The sequence below is a fragment of the Nelumbo lutea genome, chromosome 1, assembly GCF_056320005.1.
Source record: "Nelumbo lutea isolate HS-2025 chromosome 1, American lotus-T2T, whole genome shotgun sequence".
Classification (NCBI taxonomy): Eukaryota; Viridiplantae; Streptophyta; class Magnoliopsida; order Proteales; family Nelumbonaceae; genus Nelumbo; species Nelumbo lutea.
Genome location: NC_142684.1, coordinates 24,601,080 through 24,626,231, shown reverse-complemented (window position 1 = coordinate 24,626,231; position 25,152 = coordinate 24,601,080). Strand labels below are relative to the sequence as shown.

The 25,152-nt window shown below is 34.7% G+C and overlaps 1 protein-coding gene across 13 annotated transcripts; it reads right to left on the bottom strand.

Moving 5' to 3' along the window:
* Positions 1-920: 920 nt before the first annotated feature.
* LOC148873984 (fatty acid amide hydrolase-like) lies at positions 921-24,054 on the bottom strand. Of its 13 annotated transcripts, none has more exons than XM_088965512.1 (21): positions 23,907-24,054; positions 23,679-23,817; positions 22,847-22,956; positions 19,597-19,657; positions 19,196-19,383; positions 18,917-19,046; positions 13,344-13,421; positions 13,084-13,231; positions 12,817-12,929; positions 12,156-12,231; positions 11,977-12,066; positions 11,474-11,525; positions 4,835-4,906; positions 4,589-4,669; positions 4,246-4,349; positions 4,056-4,148; positions 2,837-2,905; positions 2,345-2,409; positions 2,124-2,185; positions 1,929-2,024; positions 921-1,241 (listed from the first exon to the last, which is right to left on the bottom strand). In XM_088965512.1, the coding sequence occupies exons 2-21, from the start codon at positions 23,779-23,781 to the stop codon at positions 1,170-1,172; spliced, it is 1,863 nt and encodes a 620-aa protein (XP_088821638.1). In that variant the 5' UTR covers positions 23,782-23,817; positions 23,907-24,054; the 3' UTR covers positions 921-1,169. The 13 variants fall into 13 exon arrangements, with proteins under 13 accessions (XP_088821638.1, XP_088821640.1, XP_088821637.1 ...); XM_088965514.1 differs by having other exon boundaries at positions 11,995-12,066; XM_088965511.1 differs by lacking the exon at positions 23,907-24,054 and having other exon boundaries at positions 23,679-23,900.
* Positions 24,055-25,152: the final 1,098 nt, after the last annotated feature.

Sequence of the window (25,152 nt, the reverse complement as noted above, 5' to 3'; positions counted from 1 at the left end):
ACAACACAATCGCCACAATTAGAATGTGAGAAATTGAGGATTTACTCCTAGAATGTGAGCAAAAGAACATTAAATACTACTGAGAACAAAGGAAATACTACTGAGAACAAGGGGTTCAGTCGACACAACGTCCAAACAGAACAATAAACTAGTCTGGTAATTGGTTCAACACCACCAATACAGACATTACAATCAGTCTGACTGTAGTTCACACACTCTAACCATCCAACGTCCAAACAAATAACTATATAATCAAGGCATGAGCCCTACGCACCATTGGCCAAAGGCTGAGACAAACTGAAACAAGAAAACACACCTGTTCAGCACTTGTACGAAGGTGCTAATCTGAACTTGACTTCACAGCATCAAACAGAGGAGTTTGCACCAACATCACCCTTCTCCGACTAGGGTTTTCTTGCTATTACGGCCAAGAAAAAGAAATCACAAAAGTTGCCGCCAGAAACTGCTAGGGTTTCCCAAAAAAAAAAAAACTGCCACCAGAAACTGCTAGGGTTTCTACAGAAATAGCCGCCAAAAACCTGGTAGGGTTTCTACAGAAATAGCCACGTCCAAACACTTTTTAAGAATAAGGCAAGAGGGATCATAGGTCTTTTTCAACCCAGAAAACCTGCTCTGATACCATGTGGTGATTCGTGGGGATTGGGAGAGAGAGAGAGAGAGGAAGAAAGAGGTACGGTTGAGAGGAAAAAAGTAACTACTGGCTGCTGCTAGTTTTCTATTTATATTAACTTCATAAAAGAATCAGAAATTACAAGTATGCCCCTGGCAGCATATCCTAGAATCAGAATAATAAGAAAAAAGAAGAAAAAAGAAGGAAAAAAAGAACAAGTAACTATAACTGTCCAACAGCCTACTAACAACAACTATAAAGTAACAATTAAGTAAGCCTTACAACAGAATTAAAAGATAACCATTTAATCCACTATTCAGCCAACTTTTTGGGTCAACAACCGGATCGGTTTTTAAAACATTCTAGATTAAAACAGTGGCAGTTACTGCTTTGGCTACATATATGTATATATTACCACTTGATAGAGACAACAATGAAAAAACAATGAATATTTTTTGCATTGACTATAATATCTATTTGATAGAGACTTCCTTATTGGGAACAACTTTAATAAGAGTACATAAGTTGTTGAGCTTTTTCATGGCTCCTCTTTCTTGCTTAGTAAATTATAGAAAACCTTGGGCTTTCTGTAACTTTGAATGCTCAAAACCTAAACCAACACAGCATTAGATTAATCATTGGATAAATGTATAGCCATAGTAGATTAATGAACCACAAAAGAATAGATAGTTAAGGTACAAGAGCACATTGAATTTGTTCTTTTTATCACATGAAATTAGAATGGCATGTTTCAAAAGCTCATATGTACAATCTTAGTTAGCTGCACACAAAAGTTCATTCCCTTATTCTTGAAATAAGTCGTTGGTAAGACAAGTTTATGCAGTGGATCCTATCGATATGCATATTATTATTTTTATTATGTGAATTTGTCAATAACAATTCACTAAGTTAACATGAAACACCAGGTGGAAAGTAGAAAATATTAAATCAAACAATCTTTAATTCCTACATGGTGAGAAATGTATGACATGGAAAGTAAATTTTGACAAAATAAAACTTGACTACATCTATACTGATGGAAAAATGCTAGACAAAAGTGGCAGTGCACTAATGCTATGGCCAAAGTGGATAGAGCAATAGAACCAGTAACAACAAGGGTTGACATCACCTAAGGTCGGTGGGTACAAAAGAAGGGAGTTTTGCAGCATCATAAAAGCAAATGTTGATGCTAACAATGTCATAGAACCATCTCATGTATCATCAATTGCCATTGTGTTTATAATTACATTATTATCAATTCAATTATGAACCCGTAGTACCTGTTCTGGCCACATACCTGCACTGCAAAGGCTATGTGGAGTAAGGTTGATTCCGACCATGGTCTCCCAATGAATTGAAGGCCAATAGGCATCCCTGATTTATCATATCCAACCTATCATAAGAAATTTAAATAATTGTGTTAAAATGGACTTTTATCACAAATCATAACCAATTATTAGTTATAACAGATAAAATAATTATAGCACACTACCGGAACAGTCACGGCAGGCAATCCAAGAAAATTTCCTGCTATTTGGTACCGAACAAGTGCAGCTGAGATAATGGCTGATAAGTCAAACTTCTATAGTAAAATTATACATAAGCTAATTACAATTTAGAGAGTATTATCATTAAAGGAATCAAACTTTGTATTGTCTTTAATTAATAGGACTCAGAAAAAAGGAGTAGAAATATTTCTTAAATACTACGTACCTCCATTTATGTAATCAAAATCACCATATTTCAAAGCATCTTCCATTATTGGATATGCAGTAACACTATTACAAAAATGAAAATAGAGGTTTATAAGCGAGGAGTATACAATTTGAGAGGATGTAGTGAAGAAGTGACATTTTCCATTGTTGGCTTATTTCACATTACAAAGAATCAAGACATAAAGGTGTACCCATAAACTAGTTAGCCTATATCATCCACCTAAAATCTTACATTTAGCTATTGGAAAAGCTTAGAGAACCCAATAAACTTGAAAAATTTTTCTTGAACATAAAAGGACATCATTTTTATGGCTCCCCTGCTTTACCCTACTGGATAAAATTTAAGCTTTTTAGTATGGGAGACCAACAATGGAGAGAACTCACACAGGTTTATTTGTTCAATTGTGTGAAAAAGTCTATATACAATAGACTAGATAAAGAATTCTCAAGACAAAATCATGATCTAATAGAAATAATAAAAATTAATTACCCAGTAGTTGGTATAACAATGAAATCTGCCCTTTCAAGAATGTGCTTATAGAAATGCATCTGGCGGTTCCTGACAAATATTATTAGAGAAGGGCATTACATTGGAAATGTTTAAAGAACCACATGAATCATGTACATAAAACTATGTCAATGAAGGATGCATTACAAACATCTCAATTATAGAAACAGAAATTAATAAAAGATATAGAGTTTCATATGCTGCTACAGTAACCTGGATATGGGTATGGTGTAAAATCTAGGTTTGGTATGTTTTTATTCAGATTTGATGAAAACTCCTTGACAATTCTGTGTCCAGTAGGAATTGGGGGATTTTACTTTGGATAAAGATAGACCTGCATCTTGGATTCACAGTGATCCTATTGTAGTAGTTGAATCCATGAAGATAGTAATAATGTTGGTTTTCTTTACAGGAGCTATCTCAAAGAGTTCCTCCTCAATTTTGTTTGAAGGAAAATCTCTCTCTCTCTCTCTCTCTCTCTCTCTCTCTCTCTCTCTCTCATACACACACAAAGATTAAAATTTAGTGAGTAAAATAATGGTTTGTTAAGTAAATTTTTCCCAATTCCGAAGTAAAGTTTTACTTCCTAAAGATACAATGACTTGTCTAACCAACTACAACAATATATAAACCAAATATGTAAAAATTTTGCCATGGTTTGTTTTACTATAGTCAGAAGGTGTGTCACCTATTTAATAATAGCATACTTGTACTAAGGAACTTACCAAACCAAGCAATACATGGCTCCACTAGGAAAATGGTATAGGAAAAACCTAATAGATAAACGTGCATCTAAATCCATAGTGCACTTAATTTACCAAATTTATAACTTCTATGCAACCTACACCAAATATAAGTTATAAGCACGATATTGAAATATGATACCTCCAATATCGATGATTTAATAAATACATATTCATTAGTTTCCAATACTAAACATGTGGTTACTGGAATTCCATGTTGTGAAATATTTCCATGATTTTAAAGTGGGGAGTAATATATAAACATATCATTTTTGATAAATGGGGATTAATCGTTATTCAAAAAGTATGTGTTAAAGACTAAAATACCTCCTTGTTTGTCATAAACAATAGTGGTTTCTTTGTCTTTTCACTAGGGGTGAACCCATTTAACAAAAATGGGATATAACCAACTAAATTCAATTTTAAAATAAGTAATACAATAAGAGTTTATAGGATACCTAATTCTCTGGGCATTCAAATATTCTCTGCTGCTGAAAGCACCATATATACGAAGTGCCACCCTTGCATCACACCCCAATTCCGCGACATCCCTAGTTTAATTAAGATTTCTAATATCAACATCCAGACATCTCATGTTTATTAAACAAAATGACAATAGGAGGGTCTAGCTTTTGGAGATGAGCATACATCTTCTCTAGATGAGGTTTAATTGAAGCGTTACACTCAGAGCCGATTGTTAGATAATGTGCAAGGCGCATCACTTCTATCTCTGGTAAAGTGACATCTACAGTCTTATAAAGAAGAAATGCTTGGAAAAATTAGAAAGATTTTTATCATTATAAATAATATTAGGATCTAAACTACCTATTTTTTGTTACCTTCCAATAATTTTAAAAAATTACTTCATAATAATACATTGTATTGCTTAAGGTAAATAAAAAGGATACAACACACAACAAAAAGATAAGAAAAGTATTATGAGAAAGTCAAATGTTAAAGGTAAGAACTGAATCAACAAGAATTTAAATACCTCCCATCCATAATGTTTGCAAATAAGGTCCAACATTTGGTTACAACAGCTTCTAATGTCATCACTACAGTCATTAAACCACTACTTGACACGAAAAAAGAAATTACAAATTATTAATCCCATTATATGATCAAATTATCAGATAAGCTATAAAATGTATTTAAACAACATTCTAATAGGTAGATATTAGTGTAGATTTTGAGCATTTAAGGGATATGAATTGAAGACTATAGTAAAATCACAAACCTCTTTGTACTTTGCCATTTTAAATCTGGACATGGATTTTTCTGATTTCAGTAGTGGTAAATTTATTTTTGGCTGTATATGTTGCAAAAAAAAAGGGATAAGAATTAGTATATACAATGAAAATATTTTAAGAAGACTTTATAGACATTACATCTTGTTCAATAGGAAAGAAACTATTACCTTTTGTTAGGATGTGAATGTTTAAATTTGCAAATGTGCATATTTGTATGGACAGTCAAGAAGCAATGTCCAAAAAATAGTGTGGACGAGATGTGTATGCTAAGATGGATGAATGGGCCTTAGTTTCTTTATTTTCTTTAACTTATGTTTATGACTTGTGTTAGTAGGTAGTGGGCTTGTTTTCTCTTTTTTTATTGTTATCTTTAATGTTGGTTGCCTTATCAAGGGCACTCATGTAATTGTCTCCATTTTTACAACTAGAGAATAAAAAAGATGATAGGGGGCTGAAGAGGGGTTCAAACTCTCTTTTCTTTCTTCCCTTTCTTCCACCTTCTTTCTCTATTACTTTTCTCTCTTCCATCTTCTCCAATCTTTTTCTTTTCTTTATTTCAGATTATTGTAGGTGGGATCTACAACTTGATATCAGAGGAACAGTCCTACAATCTCTTCTATTCTTCCTTATCCCATACACTAGTTTTATGGAGAGTTGATTAGTAATTGATTAGCAAGTATTTAGCTTAGCTAGAGGAGATTTTTGGAGAAATTGTAGTGCTGGTTTAGGGCCCAAGATAGGGTTTTAGAGAGTTTCTTAAAAACCCTAGCTATCTGGAGAGCCTTTTGATTACAGGGTGTAGAGGGAGTTTAGAAATGGCACTTGAGGATAGAATAAAAGCATTCTAGCCATCTTTGAGAGGCTAGACTTTCTCCCTTTCCCCCATTTTGTCGAATGCGGTGAAAACCCTAATTTGGCCATTTAAAGAGCAATTTGGACTTAGGACAGTAAGTCTTGCCTCGTAACACCCTATTTGATTTTCATTTGTCTCTGTTTGGCCAATGGAGCAAACTAGAGGTCAGATGAAACTCTCCATCGATTCCAAGTTTGGTCTAGGACAATATGTAGAGACTGTTAGGGGCAGTAACCTTAGTAAAGTTGGATGGAACCAATTTTTTAGCTTGGTCTCAGTCTATAAAGATTCATGTATGCAGTAGAGCGAAATGGAGGCACATCATTGGGACTAAGGGGAAACCTACGGAGGATGGTCCTACTTATGAGAGGTGGATGCAGGAGAACTAAATTGTGGTAGGCTTATTAGTGAATTCCATGCAACCTCATATCAGTTAGCATTACCTATGGATGGAAACTACGAAAGAGGTGTGGAATAGTGTAGTATGTGAGTATTGCATCTCATTGGCAATGCTAACTGAATGTTGCTTGCATCTCTTTGGCTATTTATTACCCTATGCTAAAATCTCTTTGGCCAATACTGAGAAGAAATATGTAGTATGTGAGTATTACAAGAAATCTAAGCACATAAAAGATATTTGTTGGAAACTACATCCAAAGCTTATATCTTCTAGATTCAAGAATAACAACAATGGTAACAAGTGTGGGATGGGGAAGAGTAGCAATGTATCTACCTTTTCTGTGGTTGAAAATGGTTCTGGTGATGAGAAGTTAGTGAGGGGAACAACCTGTAGCTGTCAAAGCAGAGTATTGCGAAGTATGGATGACTCATCAACCATTTAGAGTCTATTATTGCAATTAGTACATCTTTAAGAAACATCTCCTTATCTGCATGTCCATTCAGGTATTTGTGTTACTTTGAATCATGCTTCTATCTTAGGTTAATTGTAGGATCCTTTGAATAATTGATTCTAGTGCTTTTGACTATATAACTAGTGTCCCATTTATTTTCTACTTACCAGCTTTTGTTTGTCCAAGATAAAACCTCCCTTGTTGAAAAATCCTTGAACTGTAGTGCGACATTTTTTCATTTTTACTATGTTTTTTAGGACAAGAAATGTCAAAAGGTGATTGGAAGTGGCTATGAGACAAAAGGGATATACCTGTTGGACATGCTTGGACAAAGTGTTAGAGTTAGTCAGTTGTATTCCTATGAGACAAAAGGGATATACCTATGAGAGCAATTTTTGGTTCAAAAGTGTTAGAGTTAGTCAGTTGTATTATCTTATGCCATTATTGTTTGGGTTATATTCCTTTTTCTTCATTGAGTCTTTTATTTCCAACTTTGTTTAAGGAAACTAGGGTGTCAAGTTTACATTGTGAGTCATGTGAGTTGTCAGAACATTGTAAAAGTTCTTATTCTGCAAGTAATAAAAGATCTACAGTTCATTTTCATATTGTTCACTTTGATGTGTAGGGGCCATACCATTTACCTTGTATGAGTAATTATAAATATTTTATTTTGTTTATTGATAACCCTTCTCGTTACACCTAGCTTTATCTAATGTGATCCCATGCTAAAGTACCCAAACTTGTAAGGCAGTTTCATGAATTTGTGCTTACTCAATTTGATACCCGCATCAAGATATTCCAATCAGATAATGCTAAGGGATATTTTGAGAAGGATCTTGTGTCATATTTTGAAGGGCTTATGGTTATACACTAAAGTTCTTGTTCGTGTACTCCAGAACATACATGTTGAAGTAGTCAAGAGTATCCTTTTTGCCTCTTATGTTGGAGTAAGATTTTGGGGTGATGCAATCATGACAGCTACCTACCTTATTAATTGTACACTTTCTCAAGTCTTAGGGTTCAAATCTCCTTTTGTTGTCCTATTCCATGAAAGTGAAATGTTCCTTATTCCTTTGCCTATTTTTGGTTGCATATGTTATGTTCACGTTCCTAGCTCTTAGAGACATAAATTTGAACCCAAGGACCGGAAGTGCATTTTCTTAGGGTATTCCTCCATATGAAGGGTTATTGTTGTTTTGATCTCATTAGTGAAACTCGATTTGTCTCCATGGATGTCACCTTTGCAGAGTTACTTCCCTTTTATGGTTGTTCTCCTGAGGGGGAGCATTCCATTGAATTGTTTGCTTCACCACTTCCTTTGCCTTTTCCTATTGATTTTAAGGTTGAGTCATCTATGGTTCCTTTTGTTCTAGTGGCAAAGCTTTCGTCCCTCAATTCTTCCATTCTTGCTCCTCTTCCTCCTACTAGTCCTCTAGTTTTCACTACTTATCTTATTTTTCAAAGGTGGGTACTAGAGACAAAGACTATGACATGAATAGGTTATTCCCCCATCCATAGTTGAGCATCAAACAGTCTCAACCCTTGAAGAGAAGACAAGTTCCTCACCACTAGCTCTAGAACCTCCCTTCCTACGCTTGGACCTACCTATTGTTGTGAGAAAAAATGTAAGAGGAAATGTACAACACATTGTATTTCCAAACACCTATCTTACAGCTTGTTATTCCTATCTTATCATTCTTTCTTAGCCTCCATTTCTTCTTAGCCTATACCCAAGTCAATTACAAAGGCCTTATCTAAGCCATAATAAAAGAAGGCTATAAGAATTGAAAAAGAAGCACTTTGTAAAAATAATACCTAGTATATTGTGGATTTTCCTCATGGGAAGCAACCAGTGGAATGAGGTGGGTGTTTACCATCAAGTATCATATTGATGACACCATTAAGATGTATAAGACCCAGCTAGTAACCAAGGGGTATATTTAGTTATATGGAGAGTTTCTCATCAATTGCAAAAATGACCTAAGTTAGAGTTCTATTGTCTTTGACTTTTGACTAGCCATTTCATCAATTTGATGTTAAGAATGTTTTCTTAAATGGAGGCTTGACTGAAGAGATGTTTATATGTCACTTCCCCAGGTATGCATGGTAAGGAAATGCATAGCAATGTATGCAAGTTGAGGAAACCTCTTTATGACCTCAAGAAATCCCTTTGACCTTAGTTTGATAGATTCAGAGTTACACTAGTTGAGTTGGTCTATACACAGACACTGTCTGACCATACCTTGTTTGTGAAGAGGAAAGGCACTCAGATTACCTTTCTTATTGTTTATGTTGATAATACTGTAGTTACAGAGAGTGATACAAAGGATGTTTAGGCACTCAAGACCTTCCTTAACTCAGAATTTGAAATTGAGGATTTAGAGGAGTTGAGATGTTTCCTAGGAGTCAAAATTGCTAGGTCTAGAGATGGCATCTTGATCTCTCAATGGAAGTATGTGTTAGATCTTCTCACAAAGATTGGGAAACTTAGTTCCAAATTGAGTCTACACCTATTGATGCTAACCATAAACTCAACTAATGATGGTAAGCTTTGGGAAAATAGGAGAGTGTTTTAGAGACTTTTGTAGAAATTGCTATGCCTTTGCATGACACAACCAGATATCTCACATTCTTAGTGTGATTAGTTAGCTTATGTATGCCCCTAGAGACACATATGGTTGTTGCAGAACAGGTTCTGTATTACTTGAAGGGAACCCCAAGAAAGAGTGGCATCTTCTTTAAGCATGGAAATATGACACTAGAGGCTTACACAGATGTCAATTGGGCTGGTACTATTGATGATAGGAGATCTATATCCGATTATTGTACCTTGGTTGTAGTGAACATTGTCTCCTAAACGAGAAAAAAATAGTCAGTAGTATCTAGATCTTCAGTTGAGGCTGAGTACAAGGCAATGACACATGGAGTTTTAGAGTTGTTATGGCTCAGGTAACTTCTAGATGAGATGAGTATTATACATGATAAGACCTTACTGCTCTATTGTGATAATTAAACTGTGACCAACATAACAAGGGTGTCCCCAAGGTGAAGTTATAGCATTGTGTAAGCAAGTTAGGCATGATTCATATCTATTCTCTGCTTGAGGGGGAGTGTAGAGATGATGGGGCGAATAGACCTTAGTTTCTTTATTTTCTTTATGTTTATGACTTATGCTAGTAGGTAGTTGGCCTTAGTTATGGGCCTGTTTTAGGGATGCAAGTGGATCAGACCGGATTCGAATTAGGGTATATTCTAATCCAATCTAACACTGTTCATACCAGATCGGATCCGATCCAAAGTTGGAATCGGATCTAATAGGACTCGATTTGAATTTGAATACTATCGATAAGTCGAATTTTTGGATCTGATTTGTTCCAACTTATTTTCTTTAAAAATTAATAAATTATTAAAAAAATACAATATATTAATTTAAATAAAGTAAAAAACAAAAAATACAAGTATTTTTTAATTATTTTCATTATATATATATACATGTATTTTATAAAAAATAAATAATATAACAAATTTATAAAAATATATTTATAAATAAATAACATATATATGTATTATATATTTATATTTATAAATATATAATATACATCGGATTGGATCTTCCGGGTGATCCAAATCCAAATCCCATCTAATTCGAAGATCCGAACAGGGGTAACCCGAATTCGACCAAGTAGGATCAAATCTCGGATCGGATTAGATCATGATCCGACCATTAGTGTCGACCACAGGTTCATGAGTTAGGTAGCCTGACCGGTTGGCCTGATCTAAGTCGGGCTTGGATAAGATTTCATGCCCACAGGCTCAGGCTCAGGCCTAAAATATCGAGCTTCACTTTTTTTTAGGCCAGGCTCGGGCTTTCTCAAAAAAGCTTGACCCGAGCCCGAGCTCGACTTGATAATGTATTATATTAATAAAAATATGTTTTATATAATAAAGAAGTATATATATAATATTTTCTTCTCTTTTTTCAAGGAACAATGAGACTTTTCATTACTTTTTTTAGGTTTTGAGGTATTTTAGTATAAATAAAACAACTTTTAATTGAATTAAAAAGGAAAAATCTTTTTTTTCCAAATTTCTAGTCGGGCTTGGGCTCGGGCCCGAGCTTTGGGCTTTATAGTCAGGTTGGGCTCAAGCTCAAGACCTAGGCCCAATGGTTGGGTTGGGCTCGGGCTCGGGCCTGAACATTTTCTATTAATATAAAGGCAAAGCCCGGTCTGGCCCGTGAATAGGTCTACTAAGGGCATTCATGTAATTGTCTTCATTTGTACAAATAGAGAATAAAAGAGATCACAAGGGGCTGAGAGGGCTTTGAACTCTCTCTCTCTCTTCTTTCTTCCCTTTCTTCCATCTTCTTTCTCCATTACTTTTCTCTCTTCCATCTTCTTCTTCTCTTCTGTTTTTCTTTTCTTTATTTTAGATTATTGCAGGTGAGATCTACAACTTGGTATAAAAGTGGCAGTCATACCTTCTCTTCTCTTCTTCTTAATCCCATACATAGTTTGTATGGTGAGTTGATTGATTAATTGATTGAAGAAGCTAGGAGTAGCTTCAATAGGTGACAAAATGAGGGAAAGTAGACTAACATGGTATGATAACATGCATAGAAGACAATCTTCCTTATGAGAGCCATTCATTTTAACCAACTAAATTCTGATACCTTGTATGATATTGTTTTTCAAACTTTTTCCTTTATTCCATGATTGAGGAAAGAAATCTGAACTTAAAACCTCATGATGTCTAGAAAATGAATGGTCACAACAAAAAATGTCTGGTTTTTCTTATCAGCATGAGGCAACATTGCCTTTTATAGAGAAAGAAAAAAAAAATGACCTAGATACTCGTATGCAACAGGAAGGAATTGAATTTCTGAACAAAGATTTTCTGAATGACATGAAAATATATCTTACAGGTAAAATAGTGGGTTGATTTGATGGATGGTGTCCACTGATAGCTGCATAACTGAAAACAGTAAACTTAGTGAGCTCTACAAGTAAATCATAAATGGTATGAGAAATCATGCAAGTTGGGTAAGAAGACCAGTTTCTTTTAATATGTTATATATATTGAGCTGAGAGCAAATATCACTTTCTCTAATTTCTTAATATATGTAGCTAGTTTGTTAGACATGTGGGAGGAAATCTATAACATGATCTTGAAAATTAGAGACATAGTCTTAAAATTATTCCTAAATCCTTACTAGCTCATTGTTACCATCCTAAACTCATCCACTTTAGTCATACATAAATTTTGTATCAGTGCAGTCGGTCATACATCACATTCTTTTCTAGAGATTTTTATTAATTTGTGGCATTATATTATTTAAATTCATTACATTATACCTCATCTTATATTTTCTGATTGGTAAAATACTACAGTATTTGCTTCTTCTAAAGGATTAATAAAAATGTACTTAAGAAAGAAAACAGACACAATAAGTGCATCTTCAACTGTGCCTGCAAGTATTCCAACCATTCCCACTGTCCAGTTTAGAGGAAGAACACTGAGAAATAAAAAAAAGTAGAATGTCAAAATTTTAAAAGAGAAGAAATAAACTTTTAAAAAACAGCAATCAGACCAGTTATACCACACCCTGAGTGAGATACACGACCAAAAGTTGGTTTGAAACCAATAACACCACAGAGAGAGGCAGGTATTCGCACAGAACCTAAAGAAGCAATAGAAGTTTTAGAAGTTTTTGTGATGTCTGTTGAAGAAAAACTTATAGGTTAGCAAGAATTATTTTCTCCCAAAAAACTAGTTGAAATTACTTCAAAAGATCACAAAATGAGTATTATGCTCTTTGAAAGGTAGATGAATAACCTTTCCAACACTACCAAAAGTGAGGTAGTTGAACACCTTTTGACATAGAAAAGCATGGCTTTCAAATGCATGATTAAATTGAAGCTTATCATATTGGATAAGTCTGCACTCTGCATTACCACTTGCACCTACGAAATGGAACTATTTTACAATAGTTGGAAAATGTTTTCCTCTTTTATTTCATCATGTTTTAAATATTTTCAATCAAATAAAAAAGATAAATATTCTATTCACAGGTATAGTGTTTGGATAACTATTCTATGAAAGTGGCATCATAGGTCTCATTCTAAAAGCTTTTTAATCAGTCTGTAAAGTTTCACTGATGAACTAGATGTTTGATGCCTTAAGTGTAGAAAAAGGAAATACCCATCACTGGTGGATGTGGTTTTTTTTTTATCTTTTTGTTCATACAAGAATAGAATTAGCTTACCTCCTCCATCAACACCAAGGGAAACCGGGCACAGTCCTGCAGACACCACAGCAGCAGATCCACTAGAAGAACCTCCAGTCACTTTGCTGGGATCATAAGGATTCCTAGTAGCACTGCAGTAGTCAAAAAAATGCACATCAAATAATACCTATATTTTGTTTGTTCCTTTCAAACTGTCTAATTACACACATGCAAATATAACAAAGGAAATTACAAAAAAATTACATTACACTTTTACACATGAAAAATTATATTGCTTGTTCTTACCCATAGTGAGGATTGATTCCACTTGTCCCAACACCAAGCTCATGCATGTTAGTTTTCCCGACAATTATGGCACCACATGATCTCAGATGCTTAACACAACATGCATCATCAGTACAATGTCTCAATTTGTGCAACCATTTTGTTCCTCCTAGAACCATCATTCAAGATGAAAATTAATGAAAAATTAAATTCTTTCTACTAAAAGATTCATGATTAGTTGGTAAATCCTGCCAACCGGAAGTCATGCCATAGTGAAATACCTGTAGTTTGATAAGGCTTACTATCTATTTCATCCTTGACAGCAATTGGGACACCATCCAGAACCGAAATTGGTTCCCCTGGATAAGAACATGACAAGAACTTAGGAGATGAGGAAAGTTAACACTGAAAAAAATAATCAACAACATCATTTGCACATAAGATATGCCATGGATAGGGTCCATTTGTTCATAGGTGGAACCATGGAAGAGGACTATTTTAACTTAGTAGAAAAATGCCAAGAATACTATCTTACATTACAGGAAAAATGTCAAGATTACATCAAAACTTGCTAACCCCTGAATTGACTACCATCAAGCATAGGGAGGCAATCATGGTAGCGACTCCTAATGCATTAGACTCCTTTAATAAGGTCTAGCCTCTACCCATGACCAATGTTAATATTGCGCTTAAAATCTTGATAATAGATTTATTTCATTTTACAAAATTTTCTGTAAAAACCTTGAATGAACTAATAAGAAAGACTTTCCTAATTAAATCAATAACAGAAGATTCACGGATAATCTCAGCTTATTTTTTCCACATAGAGATAGAGGAACCATATGGACAATCCAACCCAGCCATTAGGTATAGAACCCTTTGGATTAGCCACTAGTTTACTTCCTTAAAGTCAATGAGCTATGGAGTACATGAAGACCTTTAGAAAAAGGACTTGTTCCCACAAACTAGGAGGGAAATAAATTTGTGATTAATGTAATAATACGATACAACTTTTAGTGAAGCTTTCTTACTTACAAAAATTAATGAATAAGCAAGCTTACTAGTATACTCCTGATGGGTGATTGCTGATATAAAATAATATACTGACCTTATCTCTATTTGTGCTTCATTAGTCTCTTCAAGTGCATTAAACCCATATTTGTTTAATCTCATTCTTGCATTTGAATAGTTTGTGTCGTATTTTCATAATAGCCCAGTTAGAGGCATTTATTATTGTGCTTTAATTGTTTATATTTGTTGTATCTGATTAGACAGTGATTTCTAGATAATAGTTGTTAAGTGTTTAGAAATTGAACAATGGAAAGGTTAGGATAGAACTAGTAATCTTATCTGGTTGAAGGTCTTATTGGCACCTGAGAAGTCCAATTATTGTAAAGGTCTTGTTGGCATCTGGGAAGTCCAACTATTGTAAAGGTCTTCTTGGCATCTGGGAAGTCCAACTAGTTGTAAGTGTTTTGTTGGCACTGGGAAGTCTAGATAATTTAGTGGAAATTCTCAAGTGATGTGCCTGGGGAGAGGATGTAGGCCTGAGTTGGCCAGGCCAAACCATTATAAATCTTGTGTTGCATTTTTCTTCTTGTAGTTGTTCTTCAATGTTGTTGATATTTATTATTCACAATGTTATACTTTGGCAGGCAAGAACTTCACATTATTTCTCTCTATATTGTGTATATCTCTTAAGTTTTAGAAAGTTTTTAGTTGAGGGAAAACAATAGAACCCAATTAAGTTACCTGGTCTATTAATCCCTTCAAGCATTAAAGGTGACTTCAATGTCTAAGCACTCTCAATGAAAATTCTAATGATAGAAGTTTAACTAGGAGTACGAGGGACTTCTCCATGTTTATTTCTACACATAACCTATGTGATCTTCCTCCTCATAATTGGAGTTTTACTTGGTAAAACATGCAAGAGAATGTAATATGATGCAGGTTGGACAAGTTCTTGATAATTACAGATTGGGAAGAGTGTTTCTCCACCTTTATTTATGAGTTTAGACCTCAGTTCATATCATATCATTGGCAAGTTGTCTTGAAACAAAGTTTTTTAAAAGAAACCCCTTTCTGATTGGAGAAAATGTGGACTCTTCATAAAGATTTTCAATAGAAGGTGGTTACTTGGTGGGACGAATACAAGCTGGAGGGATGGGTTGGATTTCAATTTCTGCAAAACTTGAAGCTTTAAAGAAGTTAAATATATGGAGGAAAGAGGAATTCAAGACTATTGAAGAAGTCTTTTGGAGGCAAAGATCTAGAGTGAGATGGCTTAAGGAAGGGGACAATAACTCTAGATTCTTCCACAGTTTTGCTACAGGAAGGCATGGATCAAAGGTGGGCTAGAGAGAAGTATAGGATCAAGAGGAGACATCTGAGGCAATTTTAAGCTACTTTAAGGATTTGTACTTCAAGGAAAGACGAAGGAGACCTGAAATAAGTAAGTGGGATGGTACAGTTGTGAAGAAGGCTTGGCTAGAGAGAGGATTTTAGGACGAGGAAATTAGGGAAGCTGTGTTCAGCATGGATGGGGATAGAGCCTTTGGACCTGATGGGTTTCTTATCCTATTTTATCAGGTTTGTTGGGACATTATTAAAATGGATTTAATGGAAATGTTTGGAGACCTCTACTAGTCAGCTACTGTAAATAAAGGTAATAACTCAAATTTCATTAGTCTAATCCTCAAAAAAGAAGGAACTTTGGAAGTTAAAGACTTGAAATTATCTTGGTCAGGAGCACCTAAAAAATCTTGGTAAAAGGAAGACAAATTATTGCTAGTATCTTAGTTGCCAATGAATGTTTAAAATATTGGAGGTAGAAAGGCAAACTGGCTGTGGTAATCAAGCTTGATCTTAAAAAGGCTTTGGTAAAATATGGGTGAATTGGATAGAAAATTGCATTAGTACAGAATGGTTTTCGGTGTTGATCAATGGGGAACATGAAATGGGTGATTCAATGCTTTGAATTGGTGTCTAGCTCTATGTTAATTTCGCCAAAATTAAGTAGCCTTGTGGGAATAAACGTTGATGATAGTAATCTTTTAGTATTTCACATCACTACCAAAGTAAAAAATCAAATTGAAAAGCTTCAGTGAGATTTCTTATGGGATGGCAATGGGAAGAAAAGATGTCACTTAGTAAGTTGAGAGTAGCCAAGAAGGTTTGCAAGGCCAAGGAAGTTGGAGGGCTTGACATTGGGCATACTAAGGAAAGGAATACTGGCCTTCTTCATAAATGGTTGTGGGGATACCCTTTTGAATCTAATGCTCTCTGAACAGTTGTCATCAATAGCAAGTATGGGAGAAGTGTCAATGGTTGGGATAGCAAGGTCTACTTGAATTGTGGACAAAAGCAACCAATTGTGGGGTGAGGAGTACCCTTGCTGAGTCTTAGTCATTGTTTTTTAACCTTTTTCCCAATCTCAACAAACTACCATTTCTTTGATTTGCCTTACTTCCACCTCTTGGGACCAATTGGAACCTTAATCTTAGAAGACTCCTAAGAGAAGTGGAGAATGATGAAGTTACAAATCTTCTCCACTCTTTATGGGAGATCTACATCTCCCCCTCTTTTTTAGATTTTCACATTTTGAAACTTAACTCTGTTGGTAAATTTTTAACCAAATCCTGTTTCAAGGCCTTAGTTTCAGGAGATCAAGACACCAAGTTCCCTTTTAAGAAGATTTGATGTCCACATACTTCTCCAAGGGTGTCTTTCTTTGTGTGGAGGCTTGTTTGGAGAGAATAAACACTTGTGACTTGATTCAGAAGAACAATGGCAGATTACATAGGTATGATATAGTTTGGTAGCTCCTAACATATTTTGGAGTTATTTTGCAGTGGCATGGAAGAGGTCTTGGCAGGTGAGGGAAAATTTATTAGTGTATTGTTGTCCATGCAGTGATATAGGGTGTTTGGGAAGAAAGAAATAAACGAATGTTTGAAAACAAGGCCAGATCATTAGAAGATTTGATCTCTCAGATAACCTACTTGTGCAACACTTGGGTAGTAAATTCTATGGATTTAAAAGGAATCTCAGTATCATTAAAAGAAATGTGGTCTAGCATCTCTATCCTTCCCTAAAGACTATAACCTCCTTTTGCAGTCCCACAAGGGAGGAGGTGGAGATGAGATTAAACTTTGATGGAAATACAGTAGGTAATCTAGGTGAGGTTGGGATAGAAGGGGTGATACAGAGGAGAGACGGTAGCATTTGCTGGATATACAGTGCCCCAATTGGCATTTCCGTAAAAATTCCAATTGGATCCTTAGTCCAATTGGCATGGCAACTGTAAAATTTTTTTTTTAAGAGAATATTTGAGGCTAAGAAGATCATGGGTATGGAAACTGTAAAAATTAATTGTGTCCTTAGATCCTTAGGGAGTTAAATTCAACAACTGATGAGTTAACAAAATCAGGTCTTCAGAAAGAGTTTTTGTATAGTGAAAGTTTGTTGTCTGTGTGGTACTGGTGCAGAACTTCTTTATGTTGTTGATGTACATCATCTCATGTACCCTGATACTTTGAACTTTGGTCTTATATATAAATACTCTTAGTTACTTTGTTAAAAAAAAAAAAAAAACAATGCTCTCTTGTTTCTCATAACCCAAGAAACAATCCCTGTGAACACAAGAAACACCCGTAACCCACTCCTCAAAAGTGAATTTCCTCTTACCACTCTCTCTACTCTACTCCACACAAGCCTAAAGAAAATATATATAAGACACAAACCTAACAATTACTATACTTTTATTGTGGAATTATGGGTTTATGGATTAATTGCAATCATTTTATTATGGCTCCTTTATCAATTTAAGGATAACACCTGCGATGCACACCCTGGTTACTTAATCTACTTCTTTTACCTATAATGCAATCCAAATTGAATCAAACCATTTAAGCAGTCTTCCAATTATTTAAACCATTTTTTAAGAGATTTAAAGATATATAATTTTTAAAATTCAATATTCTCTTCTAAGAGAATAAAAATAGGGTTTGAAATATTTTGCAGCAAACTTTTTTGAGCATAAGATTTCCGAGTTTTCTTGGAGCCTTTCTATGTGGTTATGGCTTCATACAAGCTTGGTGGTCAGTACTCCATGATAACCCTAACTTGCAGGTTGTTGTAATGATAATCCAATGTTCAGGAAGATAGTGAGCTTCACTTGCTATCAGGACATTTTTGTATTACTAATTTAGGGTTTACATTTGATTTCAACACTATACCTCACATTAATCTTTAAGTCTTTAAGGTTACTATCAAGATTTCATGCAAGGAAAACCATAATTTTCAACTCTAGTCCTGTTAAATTAGTTAAGTTTTCAGTTTTCAACCCAGTTAAATGCATCAAAATTACAAAAAATACTCCTAGATAATTTACCTTTTTTCTATTTTCCCAATTTCTTTGATTGATTTTAAAATTACAAAATCCCAGATTCCTTTTACCATCCTACATCGATAAGACCCATGGAATATCTATCCGTGGGTTAATGGTGTAGATCAACTGGGTCCCCTCTCAAGCTTACAATATTAGACCAAATTATAGCTTATATCATGTACAGTCTGAAAGCCCAAATAAAGTTCCAAATCCAAGCGTGTCTACATACAGCCATTAAATAATTAAATAATGTACGACTGACAGTCCTCTAGATCAATTTTTGTAGCCTCCTCTTCCACATAAAAATTTCTTCTTTTGGAAACGTTTATTGTTAATCATATAATAAATAGTTAAATGTTCTTAATATGGCAATCAACCTATGAAAGACTATAATCAGCCAAATGATGTATATGACCTTCAAAGAGGTCTAAATCATGTACCGATATCTTTGAATCAGATAAGTACCTCTCTCATATCGAAGAGTTGACTCAGTAGCTTGCCTTAGAATATCCTCAGCATTATAACTGATAAAGAATGACATTTTCAGGGGAGGAGTAGAGGATGCATGCAAAGCATCTAAAAAGCTCTTTGCCACCTGTACAAATATATGGTTAAAGTACCTAGAAAGTATACAATATGCTACTGGGCATATTAAATAATTAATGCAACATTGAGTAATAATTTGAATAGACACATTACAACTGAATGGAAAATCAAAGATGAACATGGTAAGAAATGATGTACCACAAGGGGAGTTGTTTCTCCTGAAATATAGGCTCTTGAGTAATCTTGTATTGTCCAACGTCTAAATGTGGGCTGCTGAGTATTTATTATAACATCTGAACATAAAGGCAAGCAATCCACAGCATGCTGAGCTTTCTCAGATGGTGGCAATTCAGATGGTATGCATTTAGCTTCTTGCTCTTTAAGGTCTGCCATGGTTGTTTCAAGTCAGAGATGAGAAACAATGGTAGCACTTACTAAATTGGTGCATTAAAATTGATTTTAGAGACAAATTTCATGGAAAGATCAAGCTATGGATGAAAACATTTGGATGAACATATACATCTAAAATCAAGCAATTGCAGTGACAATTTTGTGAGTAAGAAAATTTAAGGAAAAATGAAGCCATGAAGAAAGTTAACCTTTCCAAGGATGGTAGGGGACATAAACAGGTGGCTCCTTCAACTCTGCAAATGAAATGAGCTGTAAAAAAAAATCAAAAAGAAATTTAATTTCTTCAATACAAGTTTTGATAGGTAGTTAGAATAGTATAATTCCAAATTTCATTTACTGAAAAGAGGAAAACCAATAGGTCTTTTAGACCTAAAATATGATGAGTGTTTGGCACAAGTACAAAACACCTAGTCAACAGTAAGGGTCTAGCCCCTGCCAACTCTTAGCACTTGACATGACACTTTTTAGCATCTCAGCAATGCTACAAGAACTTTTTTTTCTGTTGCTATGAATACCAATACTTGAACCCAGATCTTGTAGAACAACTCAAAACCTTGGCACTTATCAGCCATGAGCAAAATAAGGAGTAAACTTTTTGATTCATTATACTTTTATATTACTTATTATTATTTATGTAAATTAAATGTTATTTATGATCATCCCCATGCCTTTTTTTTTGTTGATGTGTTAGACACCTAAATACCTGGCCCCCCGTGCCACATACCAAGGAAACACTCTTAGGCAAGTTATCAAGGATACAAAGCATTTCTGAGTGCATGCATCATAAACCATCGATACAATCTAAGCATGGTCCTTGTCTCCTGATGTAAATTGCATTCATTGACCAAAAATATCTACTGATAAATAAACATATTCTGATACTTCACTAGCTAGAAGAAAATTATGTATAACCATAAATTGAAACATTGATACAAATAGAGCAGACAAGATAATAAAAAATTTTCTAAATAACCAAAGTTTGAAACTACTGTACTTGGAAGTGAAGAATGAAACTAGAAGTCAAAGATAAGCAACTATACAGCTAGACATGGGAATTGGGAAGTACAATACAATTTTCTATCTTCCAAGAAATGATGGAGTATTATGCAGCATACTTGAGTGTTAATGTAATTAGAATTTTAAGGAAATCAGGAAAGAAGAAAAAAGAAACCACAATCAATGAGACACATGGAAAGAGATCAAAAGAAAAAGAACTCTGCATGTAGACCATGAAAAATTTTGTGCTTCTATGAACTTGACAAAATTGTAAAATATTTATGCAAGAACAATGGACTGAATGTGAAATAGTGGTTCCAAATTATGTTTGTTGAAGAGATGCAGTATATAAATCATGGATAAAAATTTCATTAGTAAATTAATGAAAGTATATGAATAAATGGAAATTCAGGAAAAAGGAGAAAATAGAAGTGTAGAACAAAAAATCACAAAACTGACAAAAACAAAATCCAGAATCAGAAAGAAGGATCCATTTTTAGGATGGGAAAGGTAGCATATATAAACTTCAAAGGTGGGAAAATCTATGCTGCCTAGGGGTGCAAGTTGGGAAGGCTGGGCCAGATTTAAGCTCCACCCAGGCCCAACCCTAAGAATTGGGCCTAAGGCACAAGCCTGAGGTCAAGCCCAAACTGTCCAACCCAGGCCTGGCCCAAATTGATATTTGATGCACTCGGGTTGAGCTCGAGCCTGGTCAATCAGCCCCCATTAAAATTTAATATATATGCATGTGTGCATTTTTGTAAGATTTATCAAAAAAAAATACGCATATATGTATGTACATAGGCAGGCAGGCTGGGCTCGGGTTAGGAAAAGGTAGGGCCAGGTATGGGCTATCAAAGGGCTAGGCTCGGGCCCAGGCCAAAAAAATAAAAAGCCCAAACTTTTGGGCCCAGGCCCAGCCCAAGGCCCTAAAATCCAAGCGCAGCCTGTGTAAAGTTGTGGGCTGGGTTGGGCCCACCAAAATTGCAGTCCAGGCTCAGGTTGAGCCCGCCGAAGTTGCACCCCTAGTGAAAAGACATGATACTGGAAGAGCTTTGACCAATCAAAACCCTCCCGTGAATTTTGATACATACCACCTGATTGGTTACAACTTTTATGATACCTTTTGATTGGTTAAGAGTCTTTCTGGTATCATAGTCGAACCAGTAACTAGGAGCTCTTAGTTATTATTTCCAGTTATAAATAATTAGAAAAAAATGAAACCTTACTTTTAGTGCTGAAGTCAATGGTCATATGTTTATCTGTTTTACTGGATTCAACTAAGAAAGTAGAAACCTATTCTTTGCAGTTTACTTTTAGTTAGAGATGAACTTTGTCAAGTGAGATACTAACAATCTTGGGTTTGCAGTCACTGACTGTAATATTGCTAATGAGAAAGTAGAAATATTGTCACTGGAATAATGCTAAATAAGATGCCAAAAAAAAAATACTGCTAAACAAGAAATTAGAAAGATATACTTTCCTGTTTGCATCAAATTACATATGAAATTTGTCAAGTGAAATGTAGACAATCTCAGGCCTGAAGTTACTGCAATACTGCTACATGCAGTAGAGAATATGCAATTAATTCGTAAAAAATATAATACACAAAAATTCAGATTTTCAAAGACATGGAACCAAAAATTTTGGCAAATTTCAAGTAAAATATTTCAAACATTTTACTTCAAACTTTTAAAATAAGAATGTATAAAACATGAATTCATATTTCCCATATCATATTTGTGATCTACGCACATTTAGTAACTAAGGGTTGTGCTATAGACATTGATAAGCAGGACCTTATAGGCCAAATTTAAGTGTCTGAGAAAAAATGGTCTGCTCACTTTCCATGTACAACTATTGTTACTTATGCCAATATAATATACTGCAAAAATGTAATAGACAGAAAATGATTGATAATGTAGAACACTAAGCAAATGCTTATGTTAATCTGATACATGGGAAGGTGTATATGTCTTGCTTCCTAATAGCAAAGTGTTGAAATTTCCTGGTATCATTTAGTCTTATTGTAAATTAGCTCAATAAAGTATTACCATTCTAGTAGGAGAGAGTATTCACTTTTCAACTGTGGGAAAATATGAGATGGAAACTATAAAACTCTATCCAGGATTTAGAATACCCTGCAGACATCCCAACAATCTTTTTTCATGGATAGACAATAGATTCATTATAATCTTTTTTATTTCATAAAATGCATTGACTTGGAGAGATGTAGAGAAAAATTGAACAGATTACCAACCATGAAATATCTGTTACAGCAATTCATCCTAGAAGACCAAACACTAATGGGATTAAAGAATACTTTGTGAAGCTATAAAGTACCATAATTCAACCAGAACTACAAAGAAGACAAAAAAAAAGAATGAAAATTAAAGTTTCACAAGGAATACAGATAAACAAAATTTAATAACAAAATGGTACCTTGTGAATCAGATTTTCACCCTTCAATATGTACACTAGCATTGCTCCCAAAATCCTTGACTCCAGAATCCATGCAGCAATCTTGATTAAAAAACCAGCCATTCGAGGAGCTGTATTCAATAGATGTACAATTTCTACTGTCATCTATGGAATACTCTATTTTCGAATTCATTCTTTTACTAGATAGTGCATAAGCTTCAGAGGAAAAGGGGAGAGGGATAAGTTATAACAAGTATTGAGACCAAACATGTGGTAGCTTGTAATCTACTACAACATTTAAGCAAATTCACCGATATGCAAAGCCCAATACATAAACAAACTACCAATATCTAATTACATAATTAATCCAAAATTTACTTAGCAAATACGATTTTAACTGAAAACAGGAGCATATATCAGACATTAGCAAATTTAATGACAGAAGCACAGAAATGGGATAAGACCTGTGATGAATAGATTTTATTCAACTGGAATGAAAATTGTACTGAACTGCAGTACTAGATTATGAATATAATTTCAAAATCCTTTCTAGTCATCAATTGTGAAAATTTATATCCAAAACAGTAATTAGAAGAGACAGAACAAAAAAAATCAGAACAATTAGATATTGACTTCCTAATACAGAGTTCTGCTTACATCCTATCTACCATGGACAACCATTAATTGCTACCCAGCTGCAGATAAAATTTTAATCAATTTGCACTGCGAACATTAGTACTCACTCTCACAACAACTAAATAACTTCACAGCCTGATGGTAACAACGCAGAACTATTTGTCATGCACGGGAAACAAACGATAACACAGCAAGGAAAAGGCGATGGGATTAAAACCTTTAACATTTGCCCGGAGATAAACCTCATCGCTATCTGGGTTAAGATCAACTTCCTCTACAGGCTTGTAGATGACACGTTGGGTCTTAAAAAACCACCCCATGGTAGAAAAAGCAGAGACCCTTCAAAGCCCAGACCCCTGAAACACTCAAAACAGAAGAGAGAATGAAGCAGAGAAATCAGAGGGAGATGAACAGGCTTAAAAAGAAGGGAAAGAGAAATCCCAACTGAAAGATTTAAGAAGTAGGGGGAGAGCGCCAGCAATTGAAGAAATTAAATGAAAGCCCTGCTGGCATGTAATTAAGGAACGAGAAGTGAACAGAAGAGGGAACAGGGAAGTGGGAGACCGAGAAAAAGGGAAGAAGCGTTGTTGGCCACTTAACGGTTTTCTTTCTCCCTATAAAAAAATGCATAAGCTTTCGTCACCGTGACCGCGCGCGCGAAAAGGTTTTTTGAGTTGTGAACTCTTGACACGTGTTTCGATCACGGACATCTGCTTACTTGGACAGATTTTTTTCCTTTGTTTGAAGTTGACTGGTAAATTTGTTTTCATGCACTGAATGTGGCAAATTAAATTCAGATAACCTTTTTCTTATTTATAACGAGGACCACCACGGTGAGCAAAGTTAATATTTATATTTAAGTCTAACTCTATTAAACCAATGTTATAATAAGGGGCAAATTTACAAAAATCTCATGTTTTAACCCTCCTTTTTTTTCACTATTCTTGCATCCGAAGTCCACAGGTAGAAAAATAATGAAAAAAAGAAGATTAGAATATGGGCATTATTTTAATTATATCCCTTATGCGAACATTAATTTAATGGAATTGGACTTAAATGTGTATTTATGAAAGTTTAGATACTAAAATGATACATTAAATATTCAGACCCTAAAGTGAGATTGTCTCAAAGTATAGGGTACCTGCAATTTAATTACCCAACTTTTAAAGTGGAATTTTTAGTTTTATTATTTATTTTAGGAATTTTCACATTGAATCTTCATTTTGATATGGGCATGCTTTAATTTTATCATTTTTATTCACTAGTGATGTATCTTGTCAAAAATGACCTCGTAAATTCAAGCAACGAAGGTCGCTGAGAACACCCGTGAGGAATTCCAAATACATTGATTAACACCCCATGCAAGGCGTGATGTGGCATCAGGACTACTTCATTTTCTTATCAGTTTATTTCTGTTCTATTTCCTTGTTATCAGTATGTAGGAATAGGTCAATAAAAGCCAAGGGTTGGCTCCTTAAGAAGTGGTCAATTTGATTAAGCAATTATTACTTAAGACTAGGTCTGGTTGTTAGTGGTTAAGTGGTTATGTTCCTATGGATTAGGGATTGGCTAGCTAATAGAGAACCTAATCCCTTAATTAGTGGCTAAGTTAGTGAAAGGAAGTTGAGAATTCTCTTGTATTTAAACACCGCTCAACCAGCATGGGAGGGCAGTTGAAAGTTCAATAAAAT

Excerpts from the sequence above, each read along its gene's own strand:
- LOC148873984 (XM_088965512.1), bottom strand. The coding sequence starts at position 23,781 with ATGGGGTGGTTTTTTAAGACCCAACGTGTCATCTACAAGCCTGTAGAG. Across the intron at positions 13,232-13,343 it reads TAAGCCTTATCAAACTACAG|GAGGAACAAAATGGTTGCAC; the intron begins GTATTTCACTAT and ends TGATGGTTCTAG. Across the intron at positions 4,907-11,473 it reads ATCAACCCACTATTTTACCT|CCAAAAATAAATTTACCACT; the intron begins GTAAGATATATT and ends CAACATATACAG.